Source organism: Anser anser (genome assembly GCF_964211835.1).
Source record: "Anser anser genome assembly, chromosome: 2".
NCBI classification, from domain to species: Eukaryota; Metazoa; Chordata; class Aves; order Anseriformes; family Anatidae; genus Anser; species Anser anser.
This window is the reverse complement of record NC_139721.1, coordinates 65,067,259-65,086,236: the sequence shown is the minus strand read 5'-3', so window position 1 is coordinate 65,086,236 and position 18,978 is coordinate 65,067,259. Positions and strand designations below refer to the sequence as shown.

Sequence of the window (18,978 nt, the reverse complement as noted above, 5' to 3'; positions counted from 1 at the left end):
TTGTTATGTTTTGTGTGATCCATATTGCACTATTGACTTAGCATGCTGGAGAAGAAATGTGTAAGTTTTCTGTGAGATGGGAAGAGTGTCTGTCAGTAAAAAGGCCAATAAAAGCTACTAAAAGACAGGATCTTTCTACTGTCAGGAACAAGACAAGGAGACCATTCAGCATGTATCTAAGGCAAAAAGCTGTGAGGAATGCTGATGAAAGTATGTGCTAGTGCAGTGAGCCTTACAGATTAAAAGATTTTTGTGCAGTTTAGCTTATGGCTTGAAACTTAGTTGATTTAAATAGTGCATGAAGGCCATTTAACTTCGAGTGTAATCTATTTCAAGTACTGCACTGTCTTGACTGCAGAATATCTCCCTCCCCCCCACAAAAAAGTGTTCTAAGATAAAAATAGAAAAAAAACTTTGAAAAATGAGAGCTTCAGAAGGCTTCTCTCTCTTTTTTTTTTTCCCCCATTAACTTTCAACTCATAATCCAGAGCCTTTCTTTCTTCTTTTGACTCCTCATGCTTCATATCTCTCTTATTTTCTCCCAGTTTGCTTTCTAGACAGGCTGTTCTTTATTAAGCAGCTTTGAGATTCAAGGCACTTAACTGAGCGTCAAGATTTAGAAACCATGTTGCATGTATTACCTGCTTCAATCTGGCTCAGAGGCTTAGCGACACTGATTTGCTGTTTTAGTGGTCTTTTCTTCTCCCAGTGGTTGGGGAAGGTAGCATCAGTTTCATCATATTAATTTCCTGTTGTTACTTGCAATTTGGTCTTTTCTTGTAGCAGAAACCAGAGTGGCACATTTGATAACTTCTGCTGCCTTTCTTGAGCTTTTCTTTTTTGTCTGCAGCCATTCAGACAACTAATGTCTGAGTGTTATGGTGCTATGAGTACAATAATCATAGGTGCAGAAATTAGTTTTAATTTGGAAAGTATTACAATATATAAAATGAAGTCTTATATTCCAAAGTAAGTGTGTCTCACTGTGATTGCTGTAGTCACTTAGTCTTTGTGGTCTTTTGAGTTTCACTTCAGTCTCCTTTCCACATGTATTACATGTGTTTGAGAATGTCTGCTTCTGTTTATGGAATCAGTAGAGCAATTCACGTATCTAGGACCAAGTCAAACAAATGATGGTGTCTTATACAGGCACACTCTGCGAGAGTACACTGAAAAGTGTGTCAGGTAGTGGTATGATGGATGGCAAAGCAGTTCTTCCTTTGAGAAATACTGTGATAGAGGGATGATGTAGGCAGGGACTTGAGCAGTGCATACAAATACTCAGGGACAGTGTAGTATAGTATGGCATAGAGGATGGAAAGGCAGAAGTGAGATCATCATTTATGTCAACTGTAACAGATGCTGACTTTATGGATCGTGTTACTTTTCCAGAACATCTCACCTGTATTTTCATCTTAGAGACTGAATGCCCAATGTCAAACTCTTAGTGCCAATTTTCTTGCAGCCTCTTTATGAATAGTTTCATTTTCATTGTCATGATCATCTTCCACATACGAATCAAGAGTAGTTAAGTCAACCAAGGGTGAAGGATAGAAAAATGCCATAATGGTAAGACATTCAACTTCATAGACTGATGAAGTGATTGAGATCTTCTGGAATGGTGATCTACTGCAGAAAAGCAATCTCTGCTTGATGATCCTAATGATTCTGTTCCTGCCTCTGTATCCTCAGCACCTCTGTGTTTTTAGATTTTGTACATCTTAAGTCCATGCCCACATCTTTCCTACCTTTCAAAATTTGTTTCATTCTCCATCATACCTAGTAGGTTTACATCTTGCTCCGCTTACTGTCATCAATCAGGTTAGGAGCACCAGAACAATGAATAGAGAAGTGACAGATAGCTGGGGTATTGCTATCCTGTGCAGAATGAATCAAAATATGGACACGCCCTGAAGTGATGCCAGCCTAAGACTGCAGTCTGAAAAGTGGCATTCATAGTGCAGCAGTAGCTGTGTAATAGTAAGTTCTAAATAAGGTATTAATAGAAACTTAGTCTTTTCTATATATATTTTAACCTTGAATTTTAAAAATGTACATTTTAATTAGTGTTTATGTTTCACGTTGAAAGCTTAAAATTAAAAAAAAAAAAAAAAAGAGACACCACAGATACTTTGCATTTTAGAAGCTTATTGAATAAGCTTTAGATGATTTAGGGTTGGCTATACTGTTTCTGTAAGTAGTTCCTTAGAATGTCAGTTAGGCTGGAACATCTAGAATCACTAGCTGTAATAGAAATGTGTGTGCTCTCACTGAAATTTTTACTTGATGACATTTGTCATGACAGGAACACTTGCTCTAGGGTAACTGTAACAGAGGTTTCTTGCAATCGAGACCATACACATGAAGTACTCTACTTGCTTAAACCAAAAATGATTAAGCATATTTACTCTACTTTTTTTTCATCATTGGAAAAGAAAGTTGGGTCTTGTATGTTTTCTCCTTTCCCTACATTGTTTTCTACATCCTCACTTTCCCAGTCCTGTGGTTCTTTGCTTCTTACACACATACACCGCTGTTTTCCTATCTTCATTGTTGTACGATTTCCTTTCAAGTCCTTTATGCCCCAGCCAGGCTCAGACAGGGATTAAACACCTGAATCACTAAAGTTCTTGTTTCTGCAGCATTTGTGGAAGTGGCTACATAACAAAACAGACTGATACTGTGGTCTAGTATTGCACAGCAAGGCATTCAGTTTCACATTGCTCAGGATTTAGTGGAATGCTTGCTGTAGAATCATAGAATCATTCAGGTTGGAAAAGACCTCTAAGATCAACCTAGTCAAACCTCTAAGATTGTAACTATGAGACTGAAGAGTTACCCTTTTACAAAGAATGGCTGCTTCTATGAGTGCTTTCCTAGGTTGCAGGGAGGGGGAAATTATCATAATCAGTTATGCAGGCTGCTTTTTTACTTGAGAGAAATGTTTTTTTTTGGCACAGTAAAGAAAAACTGAGTTGAAGTTTCTCTCTTTTAAGTACAGTTTGTTAGTTCTCCAGTCTGAAACACATCAAAGATCTGCTTTAGCTGTCTTCCCTTCTGAAAGTGGATTTGAAAAATCACTTAGGTGATACTGTACATCTAACCTGAAAAACCCTAATGTTAACCTCTGGTGGAAACCATACTTCACTGCACTCAGCAGTATAGCTTCAGTAATTTATAAGCTATGTGATAGTTTTTACTGAATTTTTACAAAATGCTGATTTCATGTGTTCTTATGTATCTTGACTAAGAGCTTGATATAGCTTGGGTTCATTTAGTACTTTGCTTCATATAGAAATAATAAAAAATATTTCAAATCCATTTTTATCTTCAGAGTTAGAATAAGTTGTTATAGGAAGCATAAAATTATATTAACGCATTTCTAACTTTTTAAAATTTTCTTTTGTGAATTAATTTCTTATTCACACTGCCAGTCACCAAACACCTGTTGGACTGACTGTTCAGCTGCAGCTTTAGACTTTGAAAATTATGCATCTGATATTGAACTTTGAAATTGAGAATTCCACACATGATATTAACAGTATACTATTTTTAAGTACTTGTGTTTATAAATTTAATATGACAATAACATTTTTCCTAAATATGGAAACTGAATCCCGTAATAATATTTCTCTTGATATTGGGAAGAGTGAAGAAAATGTTTTTGAGGGTTCAGAATAAGTGACTCATTTGACTGAAGCATGATTATTAATTTAGGCTTTGATTTCCAGCTTTTGGGTTATTAATACTTCAATTGTAACAAAATATGTACGTTTTAAGTAACATGATTTAGAGATAAATAATAAAATTCCTAATTTAGTAGTAATGGTTTTTATTTAGTATCTTGATAATCCACAGTATTTTTCCCTTCTCTTTCAGGTTCTTGCAACAATGGAACAGCTAGAAAAAGTCAGTAGCTTCCAAGAGTTTGTACAAATATTCAGCCAGTTTGGAAATGAAATGGTTGAGTTTGCCCATTTAACTGGAGACCGGCAGAATGTAAGTATTAATAAAAAGCTATGAGAAATGTTATAAGTATCACTTTTCACCTGATTCACTTGAAGATTTGTGTTCTTCTGTGATTATTAACTATTAAAAAGCAAAACAATGTTGGTGTTCTGTCTCTGAAACCCAAATTTTTCTCCTTGCTCCACCCGAAGTACCTCCTTTGGTTTTAAAGCTTAGCCTGGGGTGTTTGCTGTGTGTATCTTCCAGAAGCCTAGATGCATGTCATCTGATATGCGCTTTAGCTTCATTTGTTATCCTTGGCTCTAGCATTTCTGGCTTGTTACTGTGGTAGAGAATTTGTTTGCTGTTACTTGACAGAAACAATTGATGTTTGCACATAATAAAAGGCTTTGAAAACAGAAGAATTAATTTAGGAAACTCAAAACTTGAAATCTTTACATCTAATTAAAGCTAATTAAACCTGCTTGTATTTTTTCATTATTCTGAAATACCTTTCTAGGTTTAGGTCAAAGCCTTTTTTCATCATTTACAGAGGGACTCTACTCATCTATGTTGTTCAGTTCATCAGGGAAATGGTCCTTTCTGTTTACTGATACTTTCCATGTTAATAAAATTTGCTGAAGCTTTAGAACTCTGCTTGGAGCTCTACTTGCTTCCCCTTGGCAATCAAATCCCCCATTCAGAACTGGACCAGGGTCTGATATAGATATACACATTCCCTAATACACAGCAAAATTCAAATTAAATTTGTATGAACAAATTGGCCATCCTCATGCATATGGAAGTAGTTTTCTGTGACATGGCACAGCATCCTTCATATAAACATTGGAGTAGTTTGCTAAAACCATATCACACTTCTTGTGTCCTGAACCTGTGAAGAACATGCTCAGTATCAAATAATGTGGTCTGGAAATGTTACATGTAATTAAAGGAAATCCCTGCTTGGAAATGAGCTGTTTTTAAATTTTTTGTTCAAATATTCATGTTCCTCGGAAAGAGAAGGATGCATTGCTAGTAATGATACTCTTTTCATCTATTTTTGTTTTTCAATATTATCTTGGCTTTGGCTCTCGCTTTCTTTTCTACTTGACTCTTTTGGAAATAGTATTTCATTAGTATTTTTTTTTTAAATGCTGTCAGGACATGCTTGATATGCTCACTTTGCAGTGTGTAGGCTGCTGTGTGGTGCTGTTAGTTTTAGGTGTTTTTCTTTAATATAATTGTAGTAAGTATGCCTGAAATTCTTGAGTCTGGTCAGATTTATCATCACGTAATGCAAGAATTTCTGAAATAAGCTTTTTTAAAAACAAAACAAAACACTTTATTTTTTGTTGATCTAGAGTAAATCTAGGATTAATTCCATCCTGTAGACTGTTCCCTTTTCAGCCGTTAACAACTTTGTCCATTCTACAGTATGTATTTTGAGATGAATAATAAGAGTCTTGATGCAAAATGCACGTCACTATTTTTGTAGAAACAGAATTATAGACAGCAAATGCATGCACTTAGGTTAGGAATTAAGTTTTCTAAACTTTGCTGTGATGAGGAGCTTAGACGTTCTAGTAGCAACAAGATCTAAAAAGTTGCTAGTTTTAAGAAAAAACTTAATCGGCTTATGAAAACTATCGTATGACACGTGTAGCTGGCGTACGAAAGAACTAGGCATGGTTTCATTGGAAGTCGCATTCAGATGTCCATTTATTAGCACTCAAAAAGCAGTTGGCTATCTTTGCCGGAGAGTTCTTGGAAAGTTCCTTTGCTCAGTACTTTCTATACAGGAATTGTTTTTTAAGCCTGTTAAAACATTTTTTATTAGTTGGTTTATGGTAAATATAATATTTAAGCAGATAAAAGATACATTTTCTATTTCCTTCTCTCATTATAACAAAAATCTGTTTTTCTCTGTCTTTCCCTCCCTGCCATTTCAGACAATATTTTTAGTCTTTTTTATTGCTTCCTTTCCTGTTTTATAAATAATGCTCTAAGATAAGGATAGAGAAATTAGTGACAGTTTATGTAGTATGCTCTGTATCTCTGAGATCTTCCTTCTTTGAAATCTGAATTGAAATGAGCCCAGAATAAATGCATAAATTAAAATCCGTCTAAAAGGCAAGTTCTAGATCATGAGCTAGGCTCAAAATAGCTGTTGTCAGACGTCATAAAGAAGCTTCTTCACAACCCGTCCATCTTCAAGAGAGTCTCTTTTTTCCGGTCTCATAAGTGGTAAACAAAATATGCAATATTCAAATCATTTTTCTTTTGGTGTTTAGGATTTGAAGGATGAGAAGAAAAAGGCTAGAATGGCAGCCTCTAGAGCTGTTCTTGAGAAGTGCACCATGATGCTCCTAACTGCTTCAAAGGTGAGTGAGTATTCACAGTCTTACACAACTTAGATAAATCACTGTGTATGGCACCTGGCAGGAGAGCTGACTGTTCTTTCTCAGGCTTACTTTAAATTTCATACTCAAAGGTATAAGAGTAAAAAACATGTAGAGGAATATCTTTATATTCTGATAATTCTATGAATTCTGCTTAACACGATAGCACTTTAACAGAAAGAAATTGTTGTATTCTAACACATTCTTTAGATTTGTCTTAGCAGGAAGCATTCATTTTGCTACTCTTTCATATAACTTTGTTTTCTTTAAAAGACTTGTCTTAGGCATCCAGACTGCGAATCTGCTCGTATAAACAAAGATGGTGTTTTTCATCGGATGAGACTAGCTTTGGAACAGGTAATAGAAATTGTAACTGACTCTAGACCAAATGGAGAAAATGAAATGGCACCCATCAGTATATATTCTGGCATCAAAGAATTCAAGGTAAGAATAGAAAGAGTATTGTTTTATATAGCTTAAAAAATTACGCCAAAACCAGAATCTTGATTTTTTCTTTATTTCATTTTGTTTTTAGTTATAAATGGTGGAGTTACATCTTTTTAGCAATGTAATTTAAATAAGTGTCTCAAAATGTAAGAGAACCTGACAAAAGGTGATGATAAGTTCACTGATGTGGCCAAAATATACCTTTTGATATTTGCCATTTCCTCCTGGGTCAGAATACATTCAAAACTCTAATGTTTTTGGTGGTTTTTTTTTTTTTTTGAGGTGATGCTTTTAATGTTGAATAAACATAAGTATCAGGATATCAGAACTTCATTAAAAATGTTGTTTAAAATTGTTGTTAAAATTGTTGAAGAATCTTTTCTTCATAATTGGTAACATTTTGAAAACTATGCCCACAGATACTCAGATACTCATCCAAATATTTGGAAGAGCATACTGTCATTCAAAGGAAATGTTATGAATTGAAATTGTATCTTGTAGCTCAGTGTATTTTTCCTGATAAAGGCTCATCTAAATTTCATATTCAGCTAAGAAGAGTTAATGAACAACTGTGTCGTATTTCTTCAGAGTCTATAAAGTACTTTGTTTATTTTTTTCCCTCCCCTCTTTAGAATTTGGTTGGAATTTTTGAGACGTACTCTCAAAGTATTCAATATACTATATGTAAATATTTAGAAAAATACTTAAAATTGATGATATGGGTGTGGAAAATCTTGTAAAGATCAAACAAACTGAATACACAACTCGTTTCTGAAACTTGCTGAACTGAAAAGCATCTTATTGACTGCAGGACAACAGTGCTGTTAGATCTGATGAGTGGTCAGGAATTTTGTTTAAAAACAAACAAACAAACAAAATACCCACCACCCTAAACTGGACGTCTGATAAAAGAAAGTTATTGGATTATTTTGAAAATATGTGAATACTAAAAAGCACTGAGAAGAAAAATAAAATGTAAATTGATGCATCTGCTTTCTGTATTTCCATCACAACAGTATAACCACACAAATTCTCAAGGATTTTTTTTTTTTCAGAATAAGGTGGAGGGTCTTCGTGAGAATCTGTATTTTCTCTCAAAAGAGAACCTTTCAACAATGCTGGAGGTTATCCTGGAACATACAGAGGACTTCACGGATTCTGCCTATACCAGTCATGAGCACAGAGAACACATTTTGGAGCTGTCTAAGCAGGCTAAAATGGAACTAGAGCAGCTGGTTTCAGTATGGATGCAAGCTGTAAGAGCTTTTTAGCAAAGTAAATCTTTTCACCTCTACTTTTGAAAGAACTTTTTAATGCCATGCTTCCTCTGGTTTAGGAAGAGAGAATTGATTGCATCCTTCAGAGTAAGTTAGCTAATCAAGGAAGTCAGAGTTTGTTCTATGCTTCTGCAAGTTCAATACTGTCTTCCCTCTGCCCCAGTGATATTGCTTTACTGATTCATTAACACCTAAATTAGGCTACCCTGATGATCGCCTAATTTTCATGAAGCTGTAAGTGGAAACAAGAAGGCTAATAGAAATGTCAATGCACAGTCTTAAACAACTAGGTCTTTTGATGAGGTTCTTCAGAGACTTCAATTGTCTTAATCCCATGACAATGACCACCATTTGTATTTCTGTTCTTCAACAGAATATTGGAAATACTTAAACTATTGAAAAGTGAAATATTCTAAAACTTGACTTTTTTTTTCTTTTCCTTGTGGAGAGAAGGAGTGAAGAGAGAGAAAAGATGCTATGACTACATGGTATTTTTGTTCATCCTTTTCAAAAAGGTTCAATGATGGTAATTTTGCTTTTTAGAGAAGCAGCACATTAGGCTTCTCTCTGTCATTTGTCATACGTTGTTCCTTGAAGATAGTAGAATATACATGCAAAAGGGTGAGGAAAAACGGAGATGGAAAATGCAGTTTCTGTTCCTAGTACTGACTTCCTTTCAATCTTGTTCCTAAGGAAATGTATAGCACAAAATCTTAACAGTCTGAAATATGGCAGATGTGTACTAGCATAGGATACATTTAATACTGAATGTATTAAATTCTTCTACTTCTGAGAAGGCATTTTTCTTCCTTTTCTCCTCTTTGAATCAGCTGTTCTTAATGCAGTAGTGCAGTTTGAAGAGCATATAAATCTTTTTGATAATACAGAGTGTTGTTATTAAAAAGAAGACATATCTAGAATGCTTATTGCATAGAATACAATAACTATAAGAAACTAAAACTGTTTAGCTTGGGTAGTTCTAAGCTGTGTTACTGGTGGAAACTCATCACCTCTAGATCATTTACATGCTACAATTCAGGTGATAGAAATGAGAACCTAGTACAAAACTATGCATATATATATGGTCCGTGAAAATGTTTGAGTGTGCACATGTGTGCTTATGCATTAAATATTTACATTAATAAATAATCTGGTCTAGCTATGAATGAGGACTCCGCAGTTAAAACAGTATCAGCTCACTGAAGCGGCCTTTCAGTTTTAGCTCAGCAGCTTTGTCAGAGGGGGAATATTTTCTGAGGGGCTTAATGGAATTCACATGGAATTGTTGACAATCAAAATACTTTCATGCCTTGGGATACATGAACTGAGTGATATGTAGAGCTCTTAGAGTGCCCAATTATCTCCATTTTCACTCATTGTACTTCCTTTCAGTAGGCAGAGTAACCGTGAGTCTTCAGTGAAGAGTGGATTTTAAAGCAGAAGTGTCTTGTAATGTAGATCAATTTTAAATTATAGACTGGCATCACTGGCCTGCTTGTTTGTGTTCTTCTGTGTGAATGCAAACTGGCTGAAACGTACCAGAGAATCTAATGCTATTGATTGAATGTTAAATGTTTCTGAAATCCTTGCTGTATATGTTTGAGCTTGTAAAATTGGAAGATAGTGTCCTGGCTTAGGTTTTCCTGTAAGCTTATTTGGACTGGAAAATTCTTTCAGTTGTGTTTATTGAAAAGAAAAAAAAAAAAAAAGTTGCACATAAAAGGAGATAAATTGTGCGCATTAAATAAATACATAAAAGAATAAAAAAGGACACTATAGTGAATATAAAATATTATGATCCTTGTGTTAAAAAAATGATTTTGTGATGTTACTTTTCTTTAAGTAATTTTGGTAACATTGCATTATATTTAAGGGGCAGGTAGCTTTGAGACTTGGAACAGATAAGAATACCTGAAGAAATGATGATAGTAGCTTGGGGGGATATTTTTTTTCCTTTAAAATAAGTGAGAGTGTGTATGTCTTTATCTACATACATTTTGTGTTTATGTTTATGTAAATTATACTCTGAGGGGCTAGTGGCTTTGCAGCTGTGCCCTTGTTAAAGGTCCCACCTTGGATAATTGTTTCCAATATCTTATGGATGTGGATGCAAACTCACTGCTACTTGACTCTTTTCCCTCTGTATGTGTTTTGACATTTGTTTTGTTCCACAGATGGGTATTTTTTTGCAGAAGTTGGAGCTCTGTCTTGAAGCTAACTCAACAAAAAGTAGCTACCATAGTTGTTTAAATTAGACAATGAGCTAAAGTCTTAAAAGGATGCTGCCTTTTTTTAATTCAATATAAAACATTTAATATATTTTTTTAGGTCATACTTTATTTGCAAAAGATGTTTGTTGATATTAAATAGGGAAAAAAAAGGTTACTTTTCTGTCTAAACATTCTAAAGTAGATTTTTGGAAGCTCTAAATCTTAATGAAACGCTTTTGCTGAAAAGAGATCAGTAAGATTCAGAAATAAATTTCTGTTGAACTAAAACAGTCAATTAGCTTTCATCACGATTAATTTTAGATTTGATTTAGTGATAAATAACTCTGTAAAGGAATTCTTCAAGTAAAATGTACACGGGATATGCAAATGAAAACATTACATCTAGAACTAAATAACTGTCTTCTAAGGAAACTTGAAGTAATGTGTGAAGGTGGGATTTGCTGTGTGGGTTTTTTTGTGTGTGTGTGCATGTAATTTATTGTCTGCTTTCTTTCTTCGGCTTGTAGCAAAACCAGAAGACCAAGGATCTTATGGAAGACTTGGAAGTAGCCATTTTAAAAACATGCCAGTGCATGAATGAACTTAAAAGAGAGGTAAGTCCAGTTTAAACAAAAAAAAAACTGAAAAAACTGAAGAAAACCTTGCATTTTTTACTTTTCAGATACAAAGTTGTAAAATAGGATCCTGGACCTGAAAACACTAGTATCTATTTATAGATAAGAGTAGCCAAATCAGAATTACATAAGCAAGCTAGTATGCAATCACCTTCTGTTTCATTTCTTATCACTGATTAGAAATCTGTTGGTTTGCTGACTCTGACAAGAATCAAATAAAAATGTGTTTGGTAGAAAGTACCATGTATGTAATTGTTACTTTGAATGTACCAGCTAAATTCTGCTTGCGTATGCATGCAACTGTGTTTTTAATGCTTTTTCTTGTTAGTATATGCTTAAATGAATAAGTTAGTTGTTCATTAGTTGTTCATTTGTATGTGACCTCCTCTATTGAATTCTAAAGCAGAAATGTGTTATGACTATGCATTATACTGAGGTATTTTTCTGGATAGTTGGCAGCTGTGTATGTGCTCGTTGTAATCATTCTTTTCCTAAATGCAAGCATGCCAAATGTCACCCATCCTTACATACAATATGAGATAGCTGCCTCATTTAGCACCTGGGATGGATTGTGCTTATTGATCAGGGCCCTACCTTCCCCCCCCACCTCCCTTTCACTTTATGGATAGCATTGGTGCCTTATCTGTTCCACAGACGTGAGCCAAATAAAGAATTACCGGCAGCTGGCAGCTTCTGAAATGTTTAAAAAGCATTCAAATATCTTTTAAAGTCCTCCCTATTATTATTCCATTAAACAGATTGCAAAACGAACGTTAAGGACAGTGATGGTTTCTATACAAGCCTACAGAACAGTACAAAGATGTTAGAGAGACTCAGTTAACTTGCTCAGACTGTGTTCCGAGCTGCTTTAAATGAAAATACTTGGCTAACAAACCACTTTCATCTAGTTTTGTTACCTGTCACATACTAACTTTCTGTGCTCAAAGATCATGCTGTACATTTTTTAATAGAGGCAAAATGAGAAATTTGAACCTGTGGATTATAATAATTCCTACAGCTGCCCTGAAGATTTGAACTGTGTTTCAAATCTATTTCAGGTACTGTTAAGCTCTTTGCACTTCTGCTGCTAGGCAGTGTGTCAGGCCCCCAGGAAACAGAGAGCACGTAATCTGTGCTCTTTGACTAATATTTCTTGCTTTGGTCATTGTTATGTAGTAAATCAGTAGCAGAGCTTTTCAGAGTGACATTCCCCTGTAAGAGTGTCCTTTTTGGGTGACATCATTCCTGTGTACTGAATGAGAAGGAAGGATTCCCAGTAAAAATAATATGAAACTATGTAATTACAGAGACCATAAAGCTAACGGAGTTGTCATGTAGTATGTAGAAAAAATTACAAATATTGTGGATTTTTTTTAGCTCCATAAATGTAGATCTTACCATACTATCCTGCCCACAGACTTCTATTTGTGAAAACGTCATGCGACAAATACTACATACTCATTACACTTATGTTAAAGAACTTTTTCAGGTGACAATAAAAGAAAATTACCCTCTGTAAGCTGGCTAACAGAGGTGGCATAAAATATAAAATAGTGGGTTACCTATGCCCTGTGATTTAGTCCCATATTATGCAAGTGAAAGTGTATGAAGCTATTCTAGAAATTCTGGAACAATCTGAGTGAGTTTGAATTTTTAAACTAACAACCCTTAGTTTTGTATGCCTTGATTTTGTGACCTGTAAAGTACAAGAGCTTTCTTAGTTAAAATGTGCAAGATTAATGATAATCAGTAGAAACAAATTTAGAGTAGTATGTCATTTATCTTGTTCCCTATGCAGTGATTGGATTTGTATCTTATCCCAGAGTAGCCAGAGTGTTTGGTTGAGGACTGTCCTGCCAGTCTTTGACTTCTGGTGCCACAGCGTATCAGTCAGTAAACAGGCTCTCTGTTGATGAAATTAAATACTGTGACACTAATTAGAATGTTCTAACAGCCTGGGTTGCTGAGAACACAATACAACCTTGTTATAATAGCATTTTCCCATCTCTTGTCACTTTATGAAAGAAACTAGAGGTACATTCCTTCCCTGAGACCATTTTCCTGCTCAATGCTCTGAGACAGCATTAATATAAGTAAATTTCTTTTTTAGATCATGATGAAAAGAATCTCTAATGAAAAGGTAATCACAGTGTAGTCTATATATAAATGAGAATTGCCAGCTCCTACTTCAACGTTATAAATTGCAGATATCCTTTCTTCAGAGCTGACTTCATTTCTGAGATTAGTAGTTTATGATAATTTTTAATGGCATGGAAGCAATACCATATAAAAAGTTCATAATACGTTGTCATAGCATTATTTCTTTCTGTTCAAAAGTAGTAGAAGGTTTTAAGGAAGCAATTCAGGTTTCTTGAATTAAATTAAAAAGAAAAAGAAAAAAAAAAAGAGAGAATCAAACATAACCTCTTAATTTTGGACTGCATAGGAAGTACTCAGGGGAGCCCTTATCGCACTCTACAGTTACCTTAAAGGAGGCTATAGTGAGGTGGGGACTGGTCTCTTCTCTCAAGCACCAAGTGGTAAGACAAGAGGAAATGGCCTTAAGTCGTGCCAGGGGAGGTTTAGGTTGGACATTAGGAGAAATTTCTTCACTGGAAGGGTTGTAAAGTATTGGAATGGACTGCCCAGAGAAGAAGTTGAGTCACCGTCCCTGGAGATCTTCAAAAACCTTGTAGATGTAGAGCTTAAGGACATGGTTTAATGGTGAACTTGGCAGTGCTATGTTGAGTATTGGACTACATGATCTTAGAGGTCTTTTCCAAACTAAATGACTCTATGATGCTGCATAGTACTACGTAGGGGAAGGGAGGAAAACAGGTAGAGTCCAAAGGAGAAAAAAAATACATATAATTCAAGAAAACATTCTGTTCTATCCACAGCCAAGGCTCACCACCATCACATTATCAAGGTCTTTGTATTCATAAGAACTTGAAAAATAACCTTCTGGAACAGCCAAGTGTGTTGTATATTCAATGCAATCCAGTAAAGTGAATATTACAAGACTCAGCAGTCAAAAGAATGCTCTGCTATTTCTAAAACAGGATGCTGTGTTTGTTCTACTCACGTTTTTAAAATGGGGCTGGTTACAGGGCATAGGTAAAGCCAGTATGACTAGGCACTAGAACTTGCAGCAGCTGTTGCTGATAGCTCTTGTCAAGCAGAGTCCTCAACAACACAATTTGAGCAGATCCGTGGGTCTGAAAGTGTCTGGATTTAAGGATGCATTTCAAGGAGGAGCTCCTTGCAGAAAAGGAGCTTTTTACTTTTCTAAAGCTGTGTCACAAGCCAATGGATTATTTTCAAGCCTTTTTTTTTTTTTCTCATCACTGGCAATTTATTGATGGAAACTTAATTTCTAATGTATTATAAATTCAGTTGCTGTAGCTGTGTTCTGGTTCTGTTAATACGTGTTCTTCATGAGGAGTGGTCACTGTGCCATGCTTATGCTGAACTTGGTGCCCCACGAGTTCAGGCACCTGTTTTTTTCCAGCTGTAACATCATCAGAAAGCAGCTGTGTGATAATCTCATGTCCTGATTCTACCCAGCTGCTCTTTTGTTTCTCTTCATGTTTGGTTGGGTTGTTTTTGAGTGCAGTGGATTATATATCTTTGTACTTTGAATAATAATTGAAGAATTAAAGCCCCAGGCTGTCTATGAGCTTTCATAGCAGTAAATTTTTTTGCTTCTTGAAAAAATCACTTGATCTTTAAGTTGATTCAGTTTGATACTGGGTGCATTTCTTTCCTTCCAAGGTTTATCTCTCCTTTTTTTAATGCTATTCAAGGTCCACGGTGCAGCAACATCTTTGGCAGCAGATCTTCTAAAATACCATACAGATCATATGGTTCTCAAAGCATTAAAAATAACAGGAGTAGAAGGAAATCTAGAAGCTGTAGCAGAATATACTTGCAAGCTATCAGAGCAGAAAGAACAACTTGTCGAGGTGAGTTCACGGTTGCTTTGATTTTATAAGACACATAGCAAATGAGTGGCTGGATTTGTCTTAATCTATTTTTTAGGAAGGCTATGGTTTGTTTTTTTGTTTATTATTATTACTATTTTTTTTCCTAGCATACTGTTGAATTTTATGGTGTTCTTGGTATGGTCTGAGCCAGGTGTATAATTGTGGAATATGGCTGTTTAGAAGGGGAGCGTACATTTTACAGTCTTACCAATTCTCCTCCTGGGTCAGGTCTGCGGTTAAATTCATTGTTTGACTTGTTCGTATCTGTATGTATCTTTTGGGGCTAAAGTATTCATAAAAAAGTAGGATTCTAGATCCAAGTAGAGATTATAGCCTTTTCTTCAAGCAGCGGCTATCCAGCAAGAGCTGAACCCAAAGATTTATTTTAAGAATGCTGAGAACCTAAGATTAAGTTCCTCAGTCCAATGAACTTCACTGTTCTGAAGATTTTTTTTTTTGTCAGTCAGAGGATCACAGAAAATCTTGTCTTCTTTGTGAAAAGCAATGTTTATATACTGCAGGTTCTATTGCATCCACAGTTTTGTATGTCAGTACTCATACATGTGAACAACAGAGTAAGGCCTATTTTTGTTGTTGTTGTTCCTTTCTAAGGTGATGAAGATTGCCTTTCTGCCTGCCACATTTGTGATGTGTGGTGTTAAGTAGATGTATTGAGTTGCATGAAGAAGCAAGTGGTTTGAAAGCAAGGCTTGCTAAGATAGTGTTGGAGCACTGAGATAGACTGAGGGAGACTTGAGCTTCCTGTGCCAGGAATATTTAGGACTGTTTCTGGAATTTTAGCATTTATGCACTTTTTAGTGTGTTGAATTTGTCAGAGGACAGATTGTAGTATCTATTTAAATTGAACTTCCTAATTCCCTTATCTTTCTCCATAGTAAGCTAGAAAACCTTTTGAATAATTCCAACTATTTAAAAATAAAATAAGAGTGTGCATACGTGGTTTTGCTTCACTTTTACAAATTCTGTCACATGCTATGGTCTTAAGGTGGAGCAGAAGTAACTGCACCAGCAGGAGATACAAAAAGATATGTATTATTTTGATCTGGAACGTGGCGACGCTGGTAGCTATACTTATGTGACACCTAGTACTCAATTTCTAAAAATTTCTGATTCAATATGGGGCTTGAGAATTCATCCCAGTATAGTGACTATGCAGAAGCAACATGCTTGAACTTCAGGGACTAACAAATCAACTCTGGTCATTTTTGATTTCAGCTTTAATGTCCCCTTCTTCTGTGACTAATTAGTGTTCCTCTTTTAGTGAGATGCTGATTTTTTCCAGGCATTATTGCGAGGTAAAATAGTATTTGTAGCTAGGCCTTAGAGCATTTCTGGTAATGGACAAGGTGCAGTTAGTTTAGTATGTGCTATATCTGTCTTATAAATTCTTCTTTTGATCTGAAATCTTCAGTGTTCATCCTCAGCCCAAAGTTCACTCTTAATCTTACTACAAAAAGATAGGTGGCTACCTTTTGCCTACTGTGGAAGTAAACAATATTTCTTCCCTACGTGAATATGGCACTGTTTTGCTCAAATTCAGTCCTCTGGATGATAAAAGCCTAAATTTTCCACATAGTTGATGATTGCTGAATAAGCCTGTTTTGCTGATGTCATTTATGCTACAAAATGTTTCCAGGTTCTGTAGATGTCTGATTACTTTCAGATTTATTAAGTCATAGGTATATTTATGAGTGAAATTGTTGTTGGAATGATTTTTTTAAAGAATTTTCTTTCTCCTGGTGACTCTTCTGCACCTTTCAAGCCAGGATTTTTTTTCTTTATTGTAAATGCTCCCTGAGAAACACCAAGTTGTACAGTCCCCAGTAAGTTTCTGACAGGACTGTCAGTAATTTTGTGTGTGTGTGCCTTTTCTCATTACTAATGAAACCATATTTTTACCATTTTTTTCTCTTTAAAATATATATATATTTAGATGTGTCGCCTGTTGAGGCATGTTTCTGGAACAGAGCCCCTTGAGATTACATGCATACATGCAGAAGATACTTTTCAGGTCACTGGCCCACAGGTATGCTTAGCTTTTATCTAGCCACTTCAACTGGACGTAAATAAAAATTACTTGCATGAATTCTTTGGAGATGTCACGTTAAACTGTTCAAAGCAGCTCTGAGAAAGAGTTACAATTCAGTGTTGGGTGTTGGCTAAAATAATGCGCAAGGAAGATCATCAAACCTGCAAGTGTCAGATGAATACACTATAAACATAAAATAGTAACGGTTTAAATTTTGTGGTTTGCCTGTGGAGGCATTTGTGAATTCATGTGCAACACTGTTTATCAGGATGTCTTCCAATAGCAAATATTTTGTTCTCTGTCCAGATAATTTCTGCTGTAGAAACATTGGCATTACATCCATCTAGCAAGATTGCAAAAGAAAATCTGGAGGTGTTCTGTGAGGCCTGGGAGTCTCAGCTGAGTGACATGTCTATGCTGTTGAGAGAAATCAATGATGTGTTTGAAGGAAGAAGAGGTAAGAATGCTATGTACAAATAGAAAAATTAAGTTCCCAAAACAAATGAAGGCTAAGAATTTTAGCTGTGATTTAAGAAACATTGCTTTCTTAAGACAAGAGCAAAATACACTGTCCCATATCCCATACAGCAATGTCAAATCTGGGCGGTAATATACAAATATCTTCTTCACTTTGTAGAGATGTCGAATTAGGGTATGTTTTTCAAGGAAAAACATAGCCAGAAATTTAAAGGCCTCATTTGTGTAAAATTAAGAATGTTTAACTTCCTGCATGGTGATTACTTTCAGCAAAATTGAATGGAACTTTTCAAAGTACTCAAAAGTATTTGACACCACTCTTTGCCAGTGGTGCCCAAATGTTAGTGAATTAAGGCTTTCATCCTGCCTTTTGATTTGAATAGGACATGTTAATTCATGACAATCAAGGTATAACTTAATTGTGTGGCATGTTTAATTCATTTCCTATATTTCTGGATAACATATATACAAATATATTCTGTACTGTCAGCTTGCATTCTTGCATTGTATTTACTTCATAATGTAGTGAATGTAGTTATTTGATTTTTAAACTGCTGTCCTTTCTCCTGGATGGAATCTCTGATGACTCTGCACAATCTTGGGATATTTTCTTTGGTTGGTAAGTTTATTGGTATTTGTACAACATGTAGAAGAGAACGACGAGACAGATCTGTGTTTACTTTTAGCATAGGTTATCTTAAAAAAAAAAAAAAACCTTTTATTTTTCATTTTTATTTAACGTAATTTTTTTTCAGATTATGTGTTTATTGTAGCCTGATGTTATACTTCTTGTGGCTGTGTGTTTGTTTCAGTCTTTAAAGTATAATTGCATACACATAGAATGTAATATATAATAATACTGAATGTCTTGTATTTCTAAGAATATTGCTCAGGTTAAAAAGTTCAGATTTAGTTAAATACAGGGACTTCGATTTTTTGTACCTAAGATACAGAAAAAAGTAACTCCTTATTCAGGTTAGATGACACTTTATCAATGATACAGTACTTCATCTTGCTATTAACATGAGACTTTTTTTTCATTATTAGAGTTTAATTTGGAAGTTTAATTTTCTATATTTGATTGCGTTTTCATGCAAATACTTCTTTTCTGCCAATTTGTTGTGAGGACAGTAAGTAAGCAACCACAGGGCAGTGATATCTTAAATTGTTGCTGCTGGTTGCTAGATGGATGTGTGTATTGGCCTGAAGACTTGTGAAAGGAAAACGTAGTGAAATTCTGAATGGGTTTGCAATAATTGTGGGTAGCACACTTTATTAGGAATGTGAGAAATATGTGATTGTTATCTTATTTGTTCTTCCACCTTAGTCTGGAATGCTATATGAAGATGTGTAGCAATCTATTAGATCAGAGATCCTATTTATGGGCCTTTTAACTTTCAGTGTCTTTTTTCTTTAGTTTTGAGAGCCAAGGACGTATTAACTTTCCCTAAACATAGCATTAAATTTTATATAATACAATTAAAAACACAGTATTGCTCTAATAGCAATAAATTTGAAATTTGCAGGGCTGATTATGCAGTTGATTTTT

General features: G+C 35.1%; 1 protein-coding gene across 1 annotated transcript in view; it reads left to right on the top strand.

The window, feature by feature from the left end:
- CTNNAL1 (catenin alpha like 1) overlaps positions 1-18,978 on the top strand; it is a 58,742-nt gene that overhangs the window by 23,677 nt on the left and 16,087 nt on the right. The window contains exons 4-11 of the mRNA XM_083824845.1: positions 3,880-3,999; positions 6,240-6,329; positions 6,621-6,791; positions 7,850-8,050; positions 10,809-10,895; positions 14,723-14,881; positions 16,857-16,949; positions 17,259-17,409. Of these exons, the coding sequence (XP_083680971.1) occupies positions 3,880-3,999; positions 6,240-6,329; positions 6,621-6,791; positions 7,850-8,050; positions 10,809-10,895; positions 14,723-14,881; positions 16,857-16,949; positions 17,259-17,409 (1,072 nt within the window). The remainder of the gene's footprint in view (positions 1-3,879; positions 4,000-6,239; positions 6,330-6,620; positions 6,792-7,849; positions 8,051-10,808; positions 10,896-14,722; positions 14,882-16,856; positions 16,950-17,258; positions 17,410-18,978) is intronic.